This window comes from Dufourea novaeangliae, unplaced genomic scaffold, assembly GCF_001272555.1.
Source record: "Dufourea novaeangliae isolate 0120121106 unplaced genomic scaffold, ASM127255v1 scaffold7, whole genome shotgun sequence".
NCBI classification, from domain to species: Eukaryota; Metazoa; Arthropoda; class Insecta; order Hymenoptera; family Halictidae; genus Dufourea; species Dufourea novaeangliae.
In genome coordinates, this window is record NW_015373896.1 from 2653976 (window position 1) to 2672205 (window position 18230).

Below are 18230 nucleotides of genomic sequence, written 5' to 3' on the forward strand. Positions count from 1 at the left end.
AATAGTTCTCAGAGTTTCTTCAATATTTGTCAATGGAAAATCAGAAAACATAAAACAGTGCAAAAATTCTAGTTGATAAAGTAACCTATCCCAAGTAATACAGAAGATTACTACGATATAAAAGTGATGTTAACAAGACGTTAAAAGACATCCTTCAGAATTCTAAAGATCATTTGTCATTTTTATTAAAAAAAATTAGAATTATATGACAAAGAATCTTTTTTTTACTAACTTTCAAGCATTTATTTTCTTACAGTTGTGTTACATGTCAGATTAGTATAATTCATAAATTTAAAAATGATTTCTCCCAGAGTGGGGTTGGATGGGATGGGTTATGAGTCACGGTGTATACATTGGTGTGATTGAAACGTAGCCGGTAGCCGACGACACTCGGTTGTAGTCGCTTATACTGCGGAGAGGACTGCATACGCGTTGGTTGCACGTGACAAAATTACATCGAATTCCGATATCCGACTATTCTCGAGTACTGGAACCGAAACTTCGAAATTTTCGAATATCCGTCCTGCTAGACACATTCGACTTGCAGTCTCTCTCTGTTGGAAAGCTAACTTCAAGTGCATCGAATGATCGGTATCCCAATACTGTGTTCGTTGTAACTTCTAACCACACACCTGGGTCATGATCATAACCTAAAAGTTAATGTATACACACACTGAGCGTAGATAGCGAAAAATTGCAATAAATTTTGTTCACGTTCTCCTTTAACAAATTTTGTTCCGTCAAACGACTGTGCTCGAAGCTGAAAAATGTTTTTTTCACGTTACAGGACAAAAAATCCCTTGCAACGGTTCACTGCGTGATTATCGTAAACCCTGGCTTTTTCGACGAAAAAGTCGAAACTACGAGAATACAATTGCACGCGTTTCTGTGTGTCTCGTTCGAGTGTCCTCGACAGTTTGTGATTTTTTTTTTAACAGCGACATCGTGTAACGTTCTTTATTTGCAGTTGCTCGCAAATAAAATATAAATCTTCAAAATCAGCCGACTTTTGTGTCACGAACTTTAAAGCTTTCGACGGAGGCTGCGCGCGCATTCACTACTCGAAGGGCCGAGGGCGATCCTCGGGGTTTGATCATCAAGCCATGTCGCATGAAAAATTGTTTTCGCAAATATTTATCGTGTATAGTACACACACGTTTACACAGACGGAGAACATAAATCGCGGGAGTATACGTCACGCGTTAGATTTTTAAAAGCTGATCGTGCCGTACGCGCGTCAAGCTAACTGCGAAAGCTATGTGCGCACACACATGTATTGAATCGAATTTTCAAGTTTCGATGCAGATGGTGGTTACGAAAAGTATATATTTATATCCTTGTATCTCTCTTAAGTAACTTTTACGTTGATTTGGATTTATGAATGACACTTGTATCACCTTTTAGTCGTGAAACGCTGCTAGATTCGCCACTGTTACAACGGAGCAACTGTTTTATTTTTTTCTAAAAAAAGCAATGTTATTAGCTATACGCATCTTTATCGGTTTCTGGCATTTAAACCGATCTGGAAAACTTCTCTCTGTAAGCCTGGTTTTCGTGGAAAGATCAGAAAGAATCTCCATAAACTGTGCAATATATAGAAACGCGAAACAGTTCTTGGAACAGTTCGTTGACGTGTCAGATTTGTTTCCACGAAATACAATTCTCGCGTATCTATTTTCACCCCGTACCACTGCTCACGCATAAATCAGTCTGAGGTTACGTTATAATGTATAAGAAACTGGATTAAACAACTGTCCATTTTATTTAAATTTTTAAATATATAGTTCAATATTAGAAGTAAATTTGTTGGATACAAGGTAGACTAATAAAAGACATAACCTTAAACAGCACTGTAACTATGGGTAACACTTTCCCGATAAAAGTTCTACATTTACTGCAACAAAGACCATGCTGTGTACAAAATTCTATACAAAAATGAATTTTATCGTATTTTTATGGTATTCTACTATACATATATACTTATGTAAATAACTAATGACAAAATCTTGTTGAGATCTATTCTCTGTCAGTTATGACCCCTATCAACGTCCAGCTATTACAAAACAAAGTTTACAGTAAACATCTGTTATATTATATATTGTTTACCATTCCTTTATTCGACAATTATAACCGACAATATCACAGGTTCGACGTTGCGCCCATGGATGTGAATTGAAAAGCTCATTGTGATCTGTTCTACCGACAGAGGGCCTCCTAGTCCCATTGTTTATTGCGATACTGATTTTCCCGTGCTTACACGTGATTGGGCATAATCCCATGCGGCACGTTAATCATCGATTACCAAGTTAAATCCCGCATTATGCACTGTTTTGTACATCCCCGGCGATTTTCCTCGTAGCCGTCTGGTGATATCGCGGCCATTTGGAACGCGCGTAGCTGCCGACGATAATTCGGAGAAATGAAAATCGCGTCTCTATTAAATCCGTCCTTTCCTCGTCAAACGCGGATTTAGTATAATTGGAGATCGATGATGACTGGGAATCATCATACAACGGGATCGACTCACCCACGCATTATCCCTTGTAACCGATCGGACAATTTCCTGTTATAACCTCTCGTTTCTCTGTAGCCCGAGGCTTTCGCGTTTTGAACGGCTTCCGTGTAATTCGGATACCTGAAATTTAATGCGTTCACGCGGCCCCGGTGTGTGTCTCAATTTACCGGATCGATTGTTTACGTTAAAATACGTCTTTCTTTTTTTTTTTTCTCTCAAATATTCACCGCCCCCGGATCGAATGTCTTGTCAACACCAGCGGCTATGACGGGCTGTGTACACTTATTTTTAGGTTAGACTTATCAAAGAAAGGTGGTGCCTTATGCCGTGTAGTCGTCCTATCTACATATCGTGTGTTGTGTTCTAGATTCTAGATGGCCAGACAATGGGTGTAATTTGCAATAATTACGCGTGGAATTACTTATGTTCGGTAAAATCCTCATTTTACGTGTAATTTAAAAAACCACTTCATGGGAATAAGAAAGTGTCATTCTCTTCAGTTGCTCTTTATAGAAACGTGTAATTTTGCGTAAACATTCAGACTGTATTCAGTAGAATGTCTGACGTAGATTCCTTTTTTTTTTTTCATACAATTTTACTGAGACCGTACATTACCTGATATTCACGCTGCGTTACTTTGTTAAGTGGGACTGCCACACGGTTCCTTACTTCGTATTGGCTTTACGTGTCTTATCTATGTTCCGTGTACTCCAGGAAGCTCAGTTTCAATGGGACCTACATTTCCCGCGGCCCCATTCAGTACCTGGGCTCCCCGATCTTTAATTTCTGTGCTCTATGACCCGCTTATTCGCGCCAAGCGATAATCCCCTATTGGCCCCGGGAACCTCTTTTGCAGTCGTTTAATAACTCGAAAATGAGCACACGTTTTCAACGTTTCCACGTTCGCGTCTTCCTTTGTTCGAATTCGTCGAATGACGTGAAATATAATTGGGGATCATCGAACGAACGTTGGGACACAGATGTCGCTGTATTTTCGTGTTTAACTTTCCTGGTTTAAAACAAATGGGCATTCTATAAATCACCATGTAGAGACACGTACTTTACATGCATTAAAATAATTCGCTGGTATATTTTACATTTCGCCGTTGCCGATATACAGAGTGTCTCAAGTTCAGTGTAACCCCCAGAATATCTTTTTTAACACTAGAATTGCCAGCACTGAATGTATACAAAATGAAATAATCTAATATAGTAATATACTAAATATATAGTACAATTTAACGTAATATAGTATAACATTATTCGGAGGGTCACACGAAAACGAGACACCTTGTATATTACCAAAACGTTACAAGTTTATCTACCGTGTTCACAAACATCGATTCAAATTTCCCGCCATGGGGTTCAAAACGCACGAGAACAGTCTCTCACCGAAATTTCCAATTTTCCATTGATTACTACGAGACTTTCCGTCCAAGCAACAATTCCGTCCATCTTCCCCGCCGGTGGGGAGATAGCTCAATCGGTGGGCCGCGTCAACTGTCAACCGGAAGGATCAATCTTCGAATCCCGGTTCATCAATCCCGATCCCACAGCGTCCCTGTTCATCTTGCGTACAATTTCCTCGAGCGTTTCCCCCGTGCCCGTTACTCTTCAGTCAATCACCGTGCTGGGACAACGAAGGAATTAACAAGAAACATTTTTCACAGGTGTTCCGGAACTTGTGTGCGACATACACACACACATACGGCTGGCCAGAAGCTGGAGGAAGAGGAGGAGGAGGAGGAGGAGGTGGCAGCTGTAAGGTGGGAGGCACACACGCACACTCAAACAAGTGTTCCAGTTGGAAAGGGGAGAAATGAATGGACGCGGTGTAACCACGGAGGCATCCCATTCAAAAGGAACTGCTTAGGACTGATTCCCCGGGACGTTAAATGTACCCCCAGGAATTCAGGTTTCGCCCGAGGCTCCCGCGAATCTGGGGATGGCTTCGAGCAATGATGACATCGGATTAAGCCGCCGCCACCTCGGCCAGCAACAAGCTTGCCGCGACGATTTTCGTATCGTCCGTGAACAAGTGTAGATAGGTTTTAAAAATCCGAGAGTTTCTGTAATCTATGGCTCATCGAATCCCCGATGATATAATGGAAGCGCACCACCTGGAACGGTAATAGTTCTTCTTCTGTCGACGGAAGCGAACCGACACAACGAAAAATCGTGGCGCACGTGGAACGTGTAACACCTCCCCCCCCCCACCATCACCCTACGCAACAACGAGAATCGTCCCCATCTACTGCTGTGTGTGTGTGTGTGTTGTGTATCAGCGAAATCGTTGGAAGTTCAAAACGCCCACGAAAAACATGTAGAAACCGATAGCTAACTCAGCCCGTCAAGATATATATATATATATATATACTATACACACACACAGACACCTGGAATCCAGAGCGTTCGACAGGAATTCAACTGGGTTCGAAAGGCCGAGGCGAAATCGACCGCGAAACCGTTCCCAAAGATATCAGGCCAGTGATACAGTAGTTGCACTCACCCTTCGAACCGAAACGGGGAAATGCAACAGATGCCGATGATAAGCCCATACGATCCACCGATCGAAGGGAAACGTAGATACTAACTCGTTACATTTAGGAATGTAATATTCGGAGTTAAGTATACATATATCTATACGGAACCAAGCTAAAAGAGACTCTCCAGACGATTCGATTACCTCCAAGAGGTAACGAAGGAAACTCATAGGGGATTCGTTAGGAGAAGATAGACACGACACCAAGTCTTCACCAAGTGTCCTTACTCCGTGTCGATTTAGAGTGCAACCCTAAACGTGCGTGAACGGTTCCAGGAACCGACCAGACCACCGCGCAACTTCACATCCCACCGGTTATGGAATGAACCGTAGCCCGGCTGAGTTGTTCGTCGTCGTTTCTCCCGCGTGGTCCGGCTACACACGTGAGTTATCATGACCCCGATGATGCGTCCTCTCCTTGTGACGTTGCTGTTGTCACTGTCCTGCACGGCCGTCTGTTCATCGAGCAGCGATGGTGGACCGAACAGTCCGATCTTCAATCTGGACAACACCGCGCTCGAGAAGAACCTGGCGGCTATTTTCAACAAAGTGGCGCACAGTTCAGCGACCACGAAAAGAAGCGTGCCCGCTTATGACGCCCAAGTGTCAGCGAGTACAACCCTGTCCACGGTGCCCTCGTCCCTTACCACAACCACCACCACCACCACCACAACCACCAGTACAACGGCGAGCCCGTCAGTGCCGCCGATCAGGTATCCTGTTCCTAGAGCGACCATGGCGCCAGCCTTTCGCGAGTTACCCTCTTACGCGCCCCCGTCCCGTGCCCTCTTCACCCCACCATTACCCCCAGAATATTTGCATCCGTTCGCGAACAAGCCAACCCTACGAGGAACGAACTCGGACGCTCATTCGGGCCTGAAGCGACCAGTACCGCCACCTAGCGGTACTCCGGCTCACGAAAGAATACCAATCAGGCCTCCAGACCTACAGGGTCCGTCCCAAATACCAGAGAGACACTCGCACTCGAGGAACAAGCAACCATTGCTCAACACACCCAGCAAAGAGCAGAACGTGGTTGAGCCAAGCAGCGAGCTGGACAGAAGGAACAACACGAACGAGTTTCTCCACTCGCATCACTATCCAGGCATATCGAGAATACTCTCGGGTAGCAACGGTCGCAAGCAAGAAGTCCCCGATATTCTTCTGAAACCGCTGGCCACGAAAAGCCCACAGCAGAACGTCCCATTGGTGCCTACCACCGAGAAGATGACCACCCCAGTGGCCAGCACAACGGCCAGACCGTCCAGCACTCTGGACTCCTCGAAGTCCGTCACCCAACCGACGATCTTCAATCTACCAAACACAAGGCGGCACAACGACGACGGTTACCACGGGCTTAGGAACGAGAACGGGTATAAAACCGAGACGATCGAGATCGTCGACACCGAGAGGCTACCGTATCCCCAGCCCCAACCACCAGCCCCACTGCCACCGAAGAGGCCCAATGAGAGCAACGATCGTACGGTGCCGCAATTCGACAAGCATCATCCCCTAGAGTCCACATGGAGGATCGCCTGGTCTCTGCACGTCTACGTAGCCGCGATCATGTTCACCCTGATGGCACTCTACTCGATCTACAAGATCGTGCGTTTCAACGAGGCAACGAATCTGCTCACCCAGTCGTACTTCCTAGCTGTTCATCTGTTGCTTACCACCGTCTGCACGCTGAGATGCTTTCATCTGTTCTACGACGCGTACAATCTCGGCCATTCGTTGCCCGAGCCGTTGTCGCGGGTTCTGATGTATCTACCCGGCCCGTTATTGTCCGCCGCGTTTGCTACCCTTGTCCTCTATCTGGCACGTTGCTCGGAAGCCCCACCGTTGAACAATCGGTTCCTATCACCTGCTTCGTTGGTGCTATCCTCCACGGTGAACATGGTGCTATGCGTCTCGTTGCACGTCTCCACCCACGTGCTCGGTTATCAGGACGAGGCGAAGATACTTCCGTTGATCTGTCAGTGTATCTACATCATCGTGTGCGTCACATTGGGTCTTGGGTACATGTACGTGTATCGTGTGATACGCTCGCAGATCCACGTGACCAGCAACAAAGCAGCAGGCGCGAATCACATGGTTGGTGCCGATCCAACAACCGTGGCGCTCAGCACAGCGATCACCACCAGTATCGCCACCGCGGTGTTCTTCATACTGATGGGTTTCGTTCAGCTGTACGGGATCTTCGGGAACGTACAGGAACGACCGTTGTCCTATCCATGGCTATGGTGGGGTTGGCAGTTCGCTGTCAGGCTCCTGGAACTTGCTGTATGCGGCCTCCTCGCCTGGGTGGCAAGCCTGTCGCAGTTCCCTCTAAGGGAGAAACAACTGCAACAACACACCGTGCACTCGGGATTCGCGTTGTTCCCATGTGGCAGCTCCACGTCCACCGAGAACATGGACGACGTTCTCTATCCGGCTATTTGCAGCACCAACCAGGCGATCCAGAATTACACGATGAGAACCGGGAAACAGGTTTACGACGATAGCTTCCCGCTGAACACGCTACCCGAGCATTTGAACATATCAGGTATCGGCGAAACGTGTGCGCGCACAAGAACGTTTATGTATTGAGTGTGTGTGCTGCGACCTAAATCAACGTTTCCCTCGTATACGGTTCGCCGAGACGGTTCCTGCGATATCCTGGGAGATAGGAATACGTTAGGTCTACCGGAACGTTCTGTCCGTTTTTGGATTAAATGAAAATAATATATTTTCAATAGATTTATTAGGGAATCCAGAAATTACCATCACGCTGGGAAGAGATCATTAATAACGATGGAAATTATATTGTTCAGTAAATATTAATAAATGTGGCGGGAATGTATTATTTTCTGTTTATTCAAAAACGGACAGTACTTTCCGGTAGACCTAATAAATGTGGATGACGATTGAACACTCATCGATAATTTACTATATATCGACTCTTTGTTCGAGAAACTTGAGGATCGATTCTGTAGAAATAACAAAATGAAAAGGGGTATCATTCTGTGTTACTGTTTCGTTGTTAATTACCGTGTCCGTAACTGGATTATAAGAGGAAAGATGGTTCTCGAACGGGGATATTTAAATTACTCGAATTGCTTAATCGTGTCGCGCGGAAAATCGTGAATCAGGTCGCGTGGAACAATGTGTCGCTCTAGTTTCTCGTGTCTTGAGAAGGTGCTCGAAGTGTCGACCACCTCTCGGTTATACGGTCATTGAAAATCGCTGGATAAGCAATTCTTAGATTCCTCCCAGGCGCGACGAATCGAGGTGTACTATTCTTTCGAGTGAATTCGACTAACGTTACCACCGATACCGGTGCTAAACCTTGTTCTCGATAGAAAAATTTTTGCATTTTTTTAACCAAAGATAATACTTTCCCCTCGCATTTTTTTGTATTTTCAAAAACAAGGAGATATCGAAGTAGCTACACGTTACGCGGGACACCCTGTGCATTCAGAATCATCATTCAGATAACGTGTCCATAAAAAAAAAATTAACGAACAATACTCTGTACACGCGACATTCACTTAAAATATATTCATAATTATTACAAAATTACATCTATACACCGTACGGTATTATTAACCATACTTATATCTTATAAAGAAGACATGTCCTCCTATTAAGTTAACTTTGCCCCCAAGGGAATCCCCCCGTTCGACCAGCCTCGTCTCTGCAATTATTCCGCGGGTAATTCAAATCACCTGACCAAAACGACACGCAAAAGCGAACCGTATAAGGGGAAACAAAGGAGAGAAAAAAAAACACACACAAAAAAGAAAAAAAAATATGAACACCGAGATTTCTTTTCTCCGTACACACACACACACAAAAAAAAAAGAAGGACGAATGGTATGCTAAATATCGTTTCTCGTTGTCACCAGGTACCTTCGAGAGACATTCCATTCGCAAGTCAGGCACCATGGGCCATTTCCCGCACGAAGGTCGCGGCTCGTTAAACCGGCACGGTAATGGTATACAAACGTTGAGGAACTCGGAGTCCCGCGGCAGGCACACGCCGGTTCAGGGTATGCACGAGCAGACTCCGACCACGGGCTCGACGATGCTGGTCGCCGAAGACGGGTTCGTGAGGTTCCGCAGCCTCGGAGCGGAAGAGGACGAGCTGTCCGACACGCCTAGTATGGTCGGCACCCACGGGCGCGGCAGCTCGCTAGCCGGCAGCGTGCGATTCAACGCGCGACACCCGACGTTGCAGCATCAGCATACCCATCCGCATCCGCATCAACACTCGTTGCAGCATCCACACCCGAGTCAGCATCAGGTGCCGCCTCACCATCAGCTGTACAACAACACGTAAAGTCGGGCGGCCCCGTCGCCCAGGATAGCGTTTGTTGTTCCGCCGTTGACCTGGTAAGTTCGTGGTAATTGGAAAGTTACACGGAAGAACAGTGACGGGGCGATATAGTATCGATATTTCGAATATAGATAGTTTTCAATTCAGCTGTAGGTATTCCGAATATCGATACTTGTCCATTCAGATATCGATACTTTTCAATTCAGATATCGGTATTTCAAATATCGATACTTTTCAATTCAGATATCGGTATTTCAAATATCGATACCTTTCAATTCAGATATTGATATTTTGTATCGATATTTAATGCGGCGATATATATTCCAGTATAAATACTTAACGTACAAATATCGATACATTTTTATTGTTTTTCTTCATTTTCTTATTTCACAATTAATTTATTAGTCGACGTTAGTGGCTGGAGATATTTAAATAAAACTTACGAGTTCCCGTTCTTTACGATCTTATATGAGATTCCGCGCTCGCTTTATCTTGCCGGGGAACTTGATAAAAAAGTTTACTTAACCGGGGGAGGGTTAAAGTTCCCCGAGGCGGTGAATGTAATTTAATAGAAACAATGAATTAGCGAGTACGGAGTTTAGTTTTCGCGAGAGGTGGGGAGGATAGTTTCGAGGATTTTGTAGCTTAATGATGATAAGAGATGAAGCAGTTTATTCTGATTTAATGAAACGGTTTATGAAAGGTTAGGAACGCGGTGATTATGAGTTCAGGAATAAAAAGTGGATATAGCGATTAATATGAAAAAGAAGGTAACGTTTTTTCGTCGGTAACGAAACGGAATTTATTTTATAAATGGTTTACAATTCTGTTGGTATTTCCGATTTTCAAAGCATTGTACTGATCAGAGTTGATTAGAGCGCGTTTAATATTTAAAAAAAAAAACGGATACTAATAATCATCTATAATTGATAATTGAAGATACTTATAATTGTTTGCGACATTTTTTAAGTTAAAGTTGGAAGAAAATCCGAGATACCGACCGAATTCTAAACTATTACCTTATTTTGCATTTTTAAACCAAAATTCTACACTCCATTCGTATGTTTTTTTTTATTACTTGTTTCTCTAATGTATTCTCAACCATACATCGACACACAGAACATTCGAATTGAAATATCATCAACGAAGCCCAAAGAAATTTTTATTTTATCTGTAATTTACCACAACTTTGTACATTATGGAAGGACCAGTTTCTAATCGTTTGTCCCCTTTGGTTTGTTACAGATGCTCGTGTCTCACGATCGTCAACGAAATAAATAGGATGTTCCAGGCTGTCGCGACCTACGGTCTAAAGAAACCTTAAAGAACTAATTTTATCTTATTCTATGTAAGATATGTCCTTGTGTATAGATACCTACATTGCCATTCGCATTCTCCAGCTTCGCATCCACGTCCGAGCCGACGAATCCTTGGGCCGTATGGCATCGATATTTATTTGACGTTCTCAATTAAGCGAAGAAGAAGAAGATATGGTGAAGACGAAGATGAAGAAGAAAATGAGAAGAAAAAAAACGTATACGGCGAACTCTCCGCGTCAGAGTTCCTCTACCCCGTTACATGGGTAGTTCAGGGTATCTCGAATTCTTGACCTTATATTAGGCACTTGGTACTTATTAAGGTTCATGTGATTAACGAACGTTGTATCTCTCGCGAGACCAGTAGCGGACAGGCGCATTCTTTCGTTTTTTTTTCCCTTCCTTCGAGTAGTAAGAAACACTCGGCTGTGGAACGTATCGGTGCAACATGTGATTTTTGTGGGACGACGCAACGGTGGGATCGTGGATACAGTAGAACTCTATTTAACCGAACGATAGTTTTTCGAACGGCCGATTAACTGACCCCCTCCCCCCACGAACACTGACTGTATAAATATTTGAATCGCTGAAACTAACCGCTCATCACAGAACGAGTGGTATGACCAAAGAGTAGGTGATTCTACACGCTAAAGCGAATAAGGAATATAGAATACAATTTTTCACTTTTATTGGTATTTAGGTTATATCCTTAACCGTGTATGTGCGTATCTCCCAGTGTTCAATTTTTGGCACATTTTACACACACGCGTACAAGTATAGTCACGTTCCTTCGTACTACGAAATGATTATCGGTGGTATATATATTTATGATGGTAGCGTAAACAAAACGATGGACACGTATGTATACAGTCAAAATTGATCTTAAGAGAGGCTTGGGCGTCAAACACTTGCTGGTTTAAACGAACGAAGGTTCGATTACAGGAGCCACTGTAACCTGTGATTGTAATCTGCATAAGATGTCCCCGGTTATTGAAACCGTCGTTTCATCCCCCATACCCTAATCCGTATCGGATACATCGAGTTCTACTGTATCTTTATTATTTGTCAGTACTATCCTACTCGTGCTCCTGGCAGTCGAAGTTCGAATAATTTAACGACACGAACGGGGGACACGTTTCATCGAAAATGTTTCCCAGTTCCTTCCTGTTCTTGTTCGTTGAGTTCGCCCTCTCCGAAGTGAAACGCACCGTACGGATTCGAATTAGTCGCGTTGCTATCACACCACCCTGTGTACACACCGATACACTTCATCTTCCTCGAGATGATCCCCCTCTAGACCGCTTCTCCTGATCGACAAGAGGAAGTATATTTTGTAATGAATAAAAAAAAAGAAACAAAGAGGAGAAAAAATAAGATGTAACTAGTGGAAACCTCATGTTCACGTGGTCCAAACGAAGCACGGCATCCGCGCATACACGCGAGAGAAAATCTATCTGATCCCCGCGATTCGACGATAATTCGGGGATGTGTGATGATTCCGCGTCGAGAGAAAGAGAGTGAGAGTCGGAGAGCTTGACAAACGATTTAAGCGAGAATAAAAACGGAGGAGAATAGAAGAAAAAGACTACGGCGTTGTACAGTCGATAATAATTTATCACTCAGTCCAATTGTAAGATTTATTTAGCGGTTAAGGTTCGATTAAGGATTCCCTTGTTAAATATATATTAAGTTACGTCGGTGTAGCCGGGGTAGGCGATACCACTGTCGTTCGCTCGTTGCGACGGATATCAGCGATTTCTGTTAAACGAATCTAGTATGTCGGGCGAACCAAGCACGTAACGATGTTTCCTCTCCGCGTCGGAGACCACGAAGGATTGATCTTCGCACACAGGCCAGCATTAGTTCGTTTTAATCCCCTTCTCAACTCCCCACACCTCTTTTCTTTTCTTCCTTGTCTTTGTTTTAATCTACCGTGATGTTTCGTTATTAGACCGCGGATGTCTGCGTACTTATATAGCAGCGATGGTCGAAACGCGATTAAAGAAGAAATTTTATAGAAACAGAAATAACGTTCCTGTGTTGGGCTGTGCACTTGAACCGATGTGTGTTCCATTTAATTAGTGTATTTGACAGTGTACTTGGCTGAATGAAAACTACTTGCACGTGAACAATTAACGAATGAATTACCTTACATCAGAACCTGGTTGTCGCAGAGTCCTGTTCGATCGACACTGGATTAAAAAAAAAGCTATTAAATTTATTGTAAAATACCACATTCGACGGTAGTTTCACAGTGGATGTAAGGTTGAATGATTCGTTGATACGTCTGCCTATGTTTTTATTATACACTATTGTCTGTTCGTTTTTTTTTTTTTTTGTGAAATATTCTACAAAAATGTAAATTAACACAGGCATCTACATCCACGGTCTGTTACAAAATTCGTCTGTACGCGTTTCATTTTTCCTGTTTTTATCCACCAGAACCTAACGTACAAAATAGTACTTTCTACCTTCTTCAACTTCGTATATCGATAATAGGTTTAAGCGGTCAAACGCAGTGTATATGTTTATATGGACATTGTAAATAAGGTATACGGGCTCGTCGTGAGTAGATATTATTAAATATCGTTGCGATAGAATTGACGCAGATTCTATCCAATACGCACCCACCCCCACACCGGGAATTCACACGTACAAAATCACACGTTCACTAGTGTACACACACAGCCTACACGTACACAACAGTCAAATAAATAATTGATGGAATAAATATAGTGACTTCGTGGGAAAGTGTAGGATGTTTAGTGTTACCAGAACATTTTTGGAACACAATAGACTCAAATGTTGTCGCACTATGTGTTGAACGGATCAAGGAAAAAAGAAAAAAAGAACAAAGAAAAATGATTCATCCAAAATAAGAAATAATAAAAATCCATGACAAAAAAAAATAAGACTCGATTTTAGTCAGTATCGTTGATTACTACAGTTAACGACAAAGGTGATTGTTATCTACGAAATGGTATATTTTTCTTCTAATATACGTTGATTGTTTTAAATTTTGAATGAACACTGAAATTCTGTGAAACGATTTTTTAAGTGTAAATTTCATTCTTATGGTTCCGTCTGTTGTCGGTTTTTTTTGCTAAATATTAATAGTACACGATTTTAACACACGAATAAAAATATGTAGTCAGCGAAAATTAAAGAATTGTGAATATACACGTATTCAAATAATTTCTACAAAAATACCAACTAAGAGCACACTCTTGGCGCGGCTCTCAGGAATGTCACTGCATTTGTTCTTTCGACAAAACACACATACACACACACACACATTCGTAAAATCGTTCTCAGTTGTAAATGCAACACTTGTTTTTAATTTATGTCGTGTGAAGAAATGGAAAAAAAGCTGTATTTATTATGTGAAACATTCCACAGCAAAGGTGATCAGTGTGAATGCGATCGATTTTTTTGTGGGATTTTAATTGCAATTTTAGATTAACTAATAGCGCTAACGAACGAGGAACAAGAAATGTAAATAAAAGCTTTTTTGCGAAACACCTTATATGTTTACCCCAATCATGTTGCACTGGTCGAACGGCACACCGAGTTCAGGTTATTTTTGTACAAGGCGGATCAAAAGAATAGTTTTTTTTTTTTTTAATTTCACCAGCATTTAAACTCGATCAAATTTGAATGTAACTTTTCTGTCTCGACACGATGGTAGTCAAACCGCTTGTCAGAATTGACTCAATTGATCCTTGGAGTGAGATACACGGACGCAGTAAATGTTTTAAAATTATCTTATAAAAGAAAATGAAATTTTTGCATGATTCGTCGCCTAGTTTTTTCGTGCTAAAACATTACGTATACCGATCAGAAACAAAGTTGCGAGGCGCGGCACTCGTGAAGAGTAACCTTTTAATTTTCTTAATTCCATCAGAAATTAACCGTTTATGGTTTGACTATAAGTCAAACGCCGCCGCAGTCTCTGCGGAGGAAAGTACGCGTTCTTGTTAACTTTTCCATTCTGTTTATTTCGTAATGACGATTAGTAGAGTGGAAAAAAGGAAATATATAGTTATATATTTTAGGATGATTATCCTGTGTCGACCGACGTCGAGATATAAACGGAGCAGTCTTGTACAGAGGAGACAATTATGTCGGGAATAATGTAAATAAAAAGTAATATTTAATAAAAGCTTATACATATAATAGTTTTGTCTGTATTGTGGGGCAATATGTAAAAAATGTTTAGGATGATTCGATTTCGTATATATATATATTTTACGAAGAGCTAAACTATTATTATGATTGATAATATTGAAAGTGTACTAACTGTAAGATACGAAAAACTATCAACGAGAAATGAAATAAATTAATGAAGAAATAGAACGCAAAATCTTTTAATTTTGCTCTATAAAAACTAAGAATTCATAAAAATGACTTAAAACGCGGTTTAAAAACTGTGATAGTGTACTCCATCTACCAGTGATATCCTAAAATCATATTGACATAATAGAAAACTTCAATACCGATGAAATAATAATATCATTAACCGTATCATTCGGTACAAACAAGATATACAGTAGGAGCTCGTTTATTGCAGGCTGTTGTTTGAGAAATATGTGTCAGCAGAACCGAAAAATAGTTGGCGCCGAATATTAGTGTTTCTTAACAATTTATATCTTAAAAAATTGCTCCCGATTTGCTCCCTCGGAATCTAAAATTGCTCCCATCACATCGATATTACATTATCGAAAATATTTAATTTATTGTAAAATAATTTGGTGCGAATTAATGTAAGCCAAATATTCTATTCCAAAAGCTGTAACAGTTATTGTCAAGGAGAAAAACCAGTCAACCGTCGATCGATAAATTTCCATTTAAAAAAATTTTTAAAAAAACTTTTTCTCTGTCTGTGTAGAGAATCAACAAGCAACTGTTACATACAAGAGATTAGTAACTTATCACTGTAACACTTAAAAAAGTGTTAAAGTTTCATTTATATCATTGTCCTGTGAAAATGTTCATACTTCCACCAACATTCATATTCCAATCAAAGAATTTACATAATAAGGAAAGGGAATGTAAAGTAATTTTCAGTAGTTCCATGCATTTTTAACTCGAATAATTTTCTAAAACATTCAAAGTACTAGACATTTTTACACTTTGAATCTCATATCGATTTCTAAAATAATCCTAGTACGATGTAATATAGAACGTAGTTTCATGAGATATATTCGAAGTTCGCAGCCATTGGCTCGATATTGTCTTCAGTTTACAGTATTTTACCGATGACAATACCGATTGCCCAGGCCTCACCACGAGGAGGTTGCTGCGAGTGGAGGCCCAAGACAAGTAGATGGAATCACAAGTTCTACATCTACCCACCTTTCACAATAAACCTTATAAATTACTTAAATCTTAACTATATAATACTACCGATACTAAAATCCCTCGGCGGATGACTTCTTTCTTGAGCCTAAACCTATAAAAAACTAAGTTCCCTCGTCGGTTGTCTTCGTTCTTCAGCTTAGAACTAATATTATCTTAATATTCTAATTAATACGAATTAATGCTAGTAATACGAAATAACAAATTTAACGCAATGTAGTCGCTAATACTCAAACGAAAGAGATAGACGGAATGGAAAAAGTTCCATCGATCATTTCGTTTACGCACCTAATATACCAAGCCAAAAATTAATTCTACGATGAACCACGTTAAACTACAGTATGAACAAGTATCGCGATGAAAGTGTTGTCGCCAGAACCTGGTTTAAGAAAATAGGAAAGACGGGCGCAACCTCGCAAACCCGAATCCATCTCTCACTTTCCAGGCCCTTTGGGCTGGTCACCTACGTACCAGACCCGAGCACAGGTCATGACCAAGCATGGTAGTGCAAGCGAGATCCCCTGTAAAACAGAGTCCTTTTACGGAGCAGACTCCCGTCTACTCCGTAGGCGGGTACGTTGTACCCAGGCGCGCACGAGCCTTTACTCCAAATCCTACTTACCAGGCAAAGACTAAACACGTCCGATATCTGGCTTCTCAATAGAAACCAGAGGGATCGGCAAACAGTCTTAGTGCACAGGCCCACTGCCCGTACCATAATAGGTACAGACCCACTGCCCATACCCCAAGTCTGTGTAGAGAAATCAACGAGCAAAATGAATTAATAATAACTTGGTATGCACAATGGCTGATCACAATTTAAGTCTATTAATAGATAGACTAAAATTAATAATAAACGATGTGATGATGAATATGAATATAACAATGAATATCGAATTATGATTTAAGTTTAACTTACAGTAACTTAACGCAGTGGTAGACGCACGCTTTGAAGATGTAGACGTTGATCGATGTCTTCTTTCGATGGAATAACTGTTTGGAAAAATATTTTTCATTATACAATACACATAGAATACATAATATGCACAGTAAATAAATCACAGTAAATGAATCACAGTACATAAGAAGATAAATATCGAAGCCAATGGTTCTCGAACATCTGTAACATACAAGGGATTAGTAACAAGAGAGGAGACACAACAATATGCACAGTAAATAGATTAATAATATACACAGTAAATAAATCACAGTATAGAAATCAGAGTAAATAAATCAGAGTAAATGAATCACAGTACACAAGAAAATAAATATCGAAGCCAATGGTTCTCGAACATCTGTAACATACAAGGGATTAGTAACAAGAGAGGGGACACAAGAATATGCACAGTAAATAAATTAATAATATGCACAGTAAATAAATTGATGGTTGTCGAATGCCTGCAACAAACAATGGGTTAGTAACAAGAGAAAAGACGAGTATGAGACGCGCGACCACCCTCCGCGACGGTTCACGAGAAAGTGAGGAAGCAAGCACAGACCTGCACGGGATGGTACGACCTTGGTACACGGCGTACACGGCTAAGTCAATAAACTGGGTGACGCAACTCACTAGCGCGTTGGATCGACGGAGAGCACCGATACTCGGCACGCTCTACCGTACTCTCTCGCTCGCACACCTCCCCCCATAGACCCTTGAAATTCCTCCAACACCGACGGAGAGCACCGATACCGCGGCTCGCTCTACCGCTCTCGCTCTCTCCCGTTCGCCCGCTCCGACCATCTTCGGCATCGTTCGGTATGCGTCGACACAGACGGAGAGCACCGATACCGCGGCTCGCTCTACCGCTCTCGCTCGCTCCCATTCGACCGCTTCGGCCATCTTCGGCCAGGGGCTCTATGACCCCACTTTTTCACAGAAGAAAAGACTATCTATGGCAAAATGCGTAAACTACTAGTCAATTAGTACTATAATCTTTTTGCTAGATAGCGCCATCATAATCTTTAAACGCGTGTTTTAATATATAATGGATTATCAATTAAGAAATGCAACAATTGTTATTGGGAAACGCGGCAGTTTCAATTAGTACTTTGACATCAAAAAAGCACGTACCTATAAATACTTATTAAATTTCATTTCATAATTTTTTATTCAAGGAAGATGGCGCTGACATAGTCGGGTACATTAATTTAAGTTTCGTAACAGTCCAGTGTTCACACGTG

General features: G+C 41.7%; 1 protein-coding gene across 1 annotated transcript; it reads left to right on the forward strand.

Annotated features, from left to right (window-relative positions):
- Positions 1 to 5450: 5450 nt before the first annotated feature.
- Positions 5451 to 10686, forward strand: LOC107193378. The gene is made up of 3 exons (XM_015582818.1): positions 5451 to 7602; positions 8945 to 9431; positions 10621 to 10686. Exons 1-2 carry the CDS (start codon positions 5451 to 5453, stop codon positions 9376 to 9378), a joined length of 2586 nt encoding a protein of 861 aa, XP_015438304.1. The 3' UTR covers positions 9379 to 9431; positions 10621 to 10686.
- Positions 10687 to 18230: the final 7544 nt, after the last annotated feature.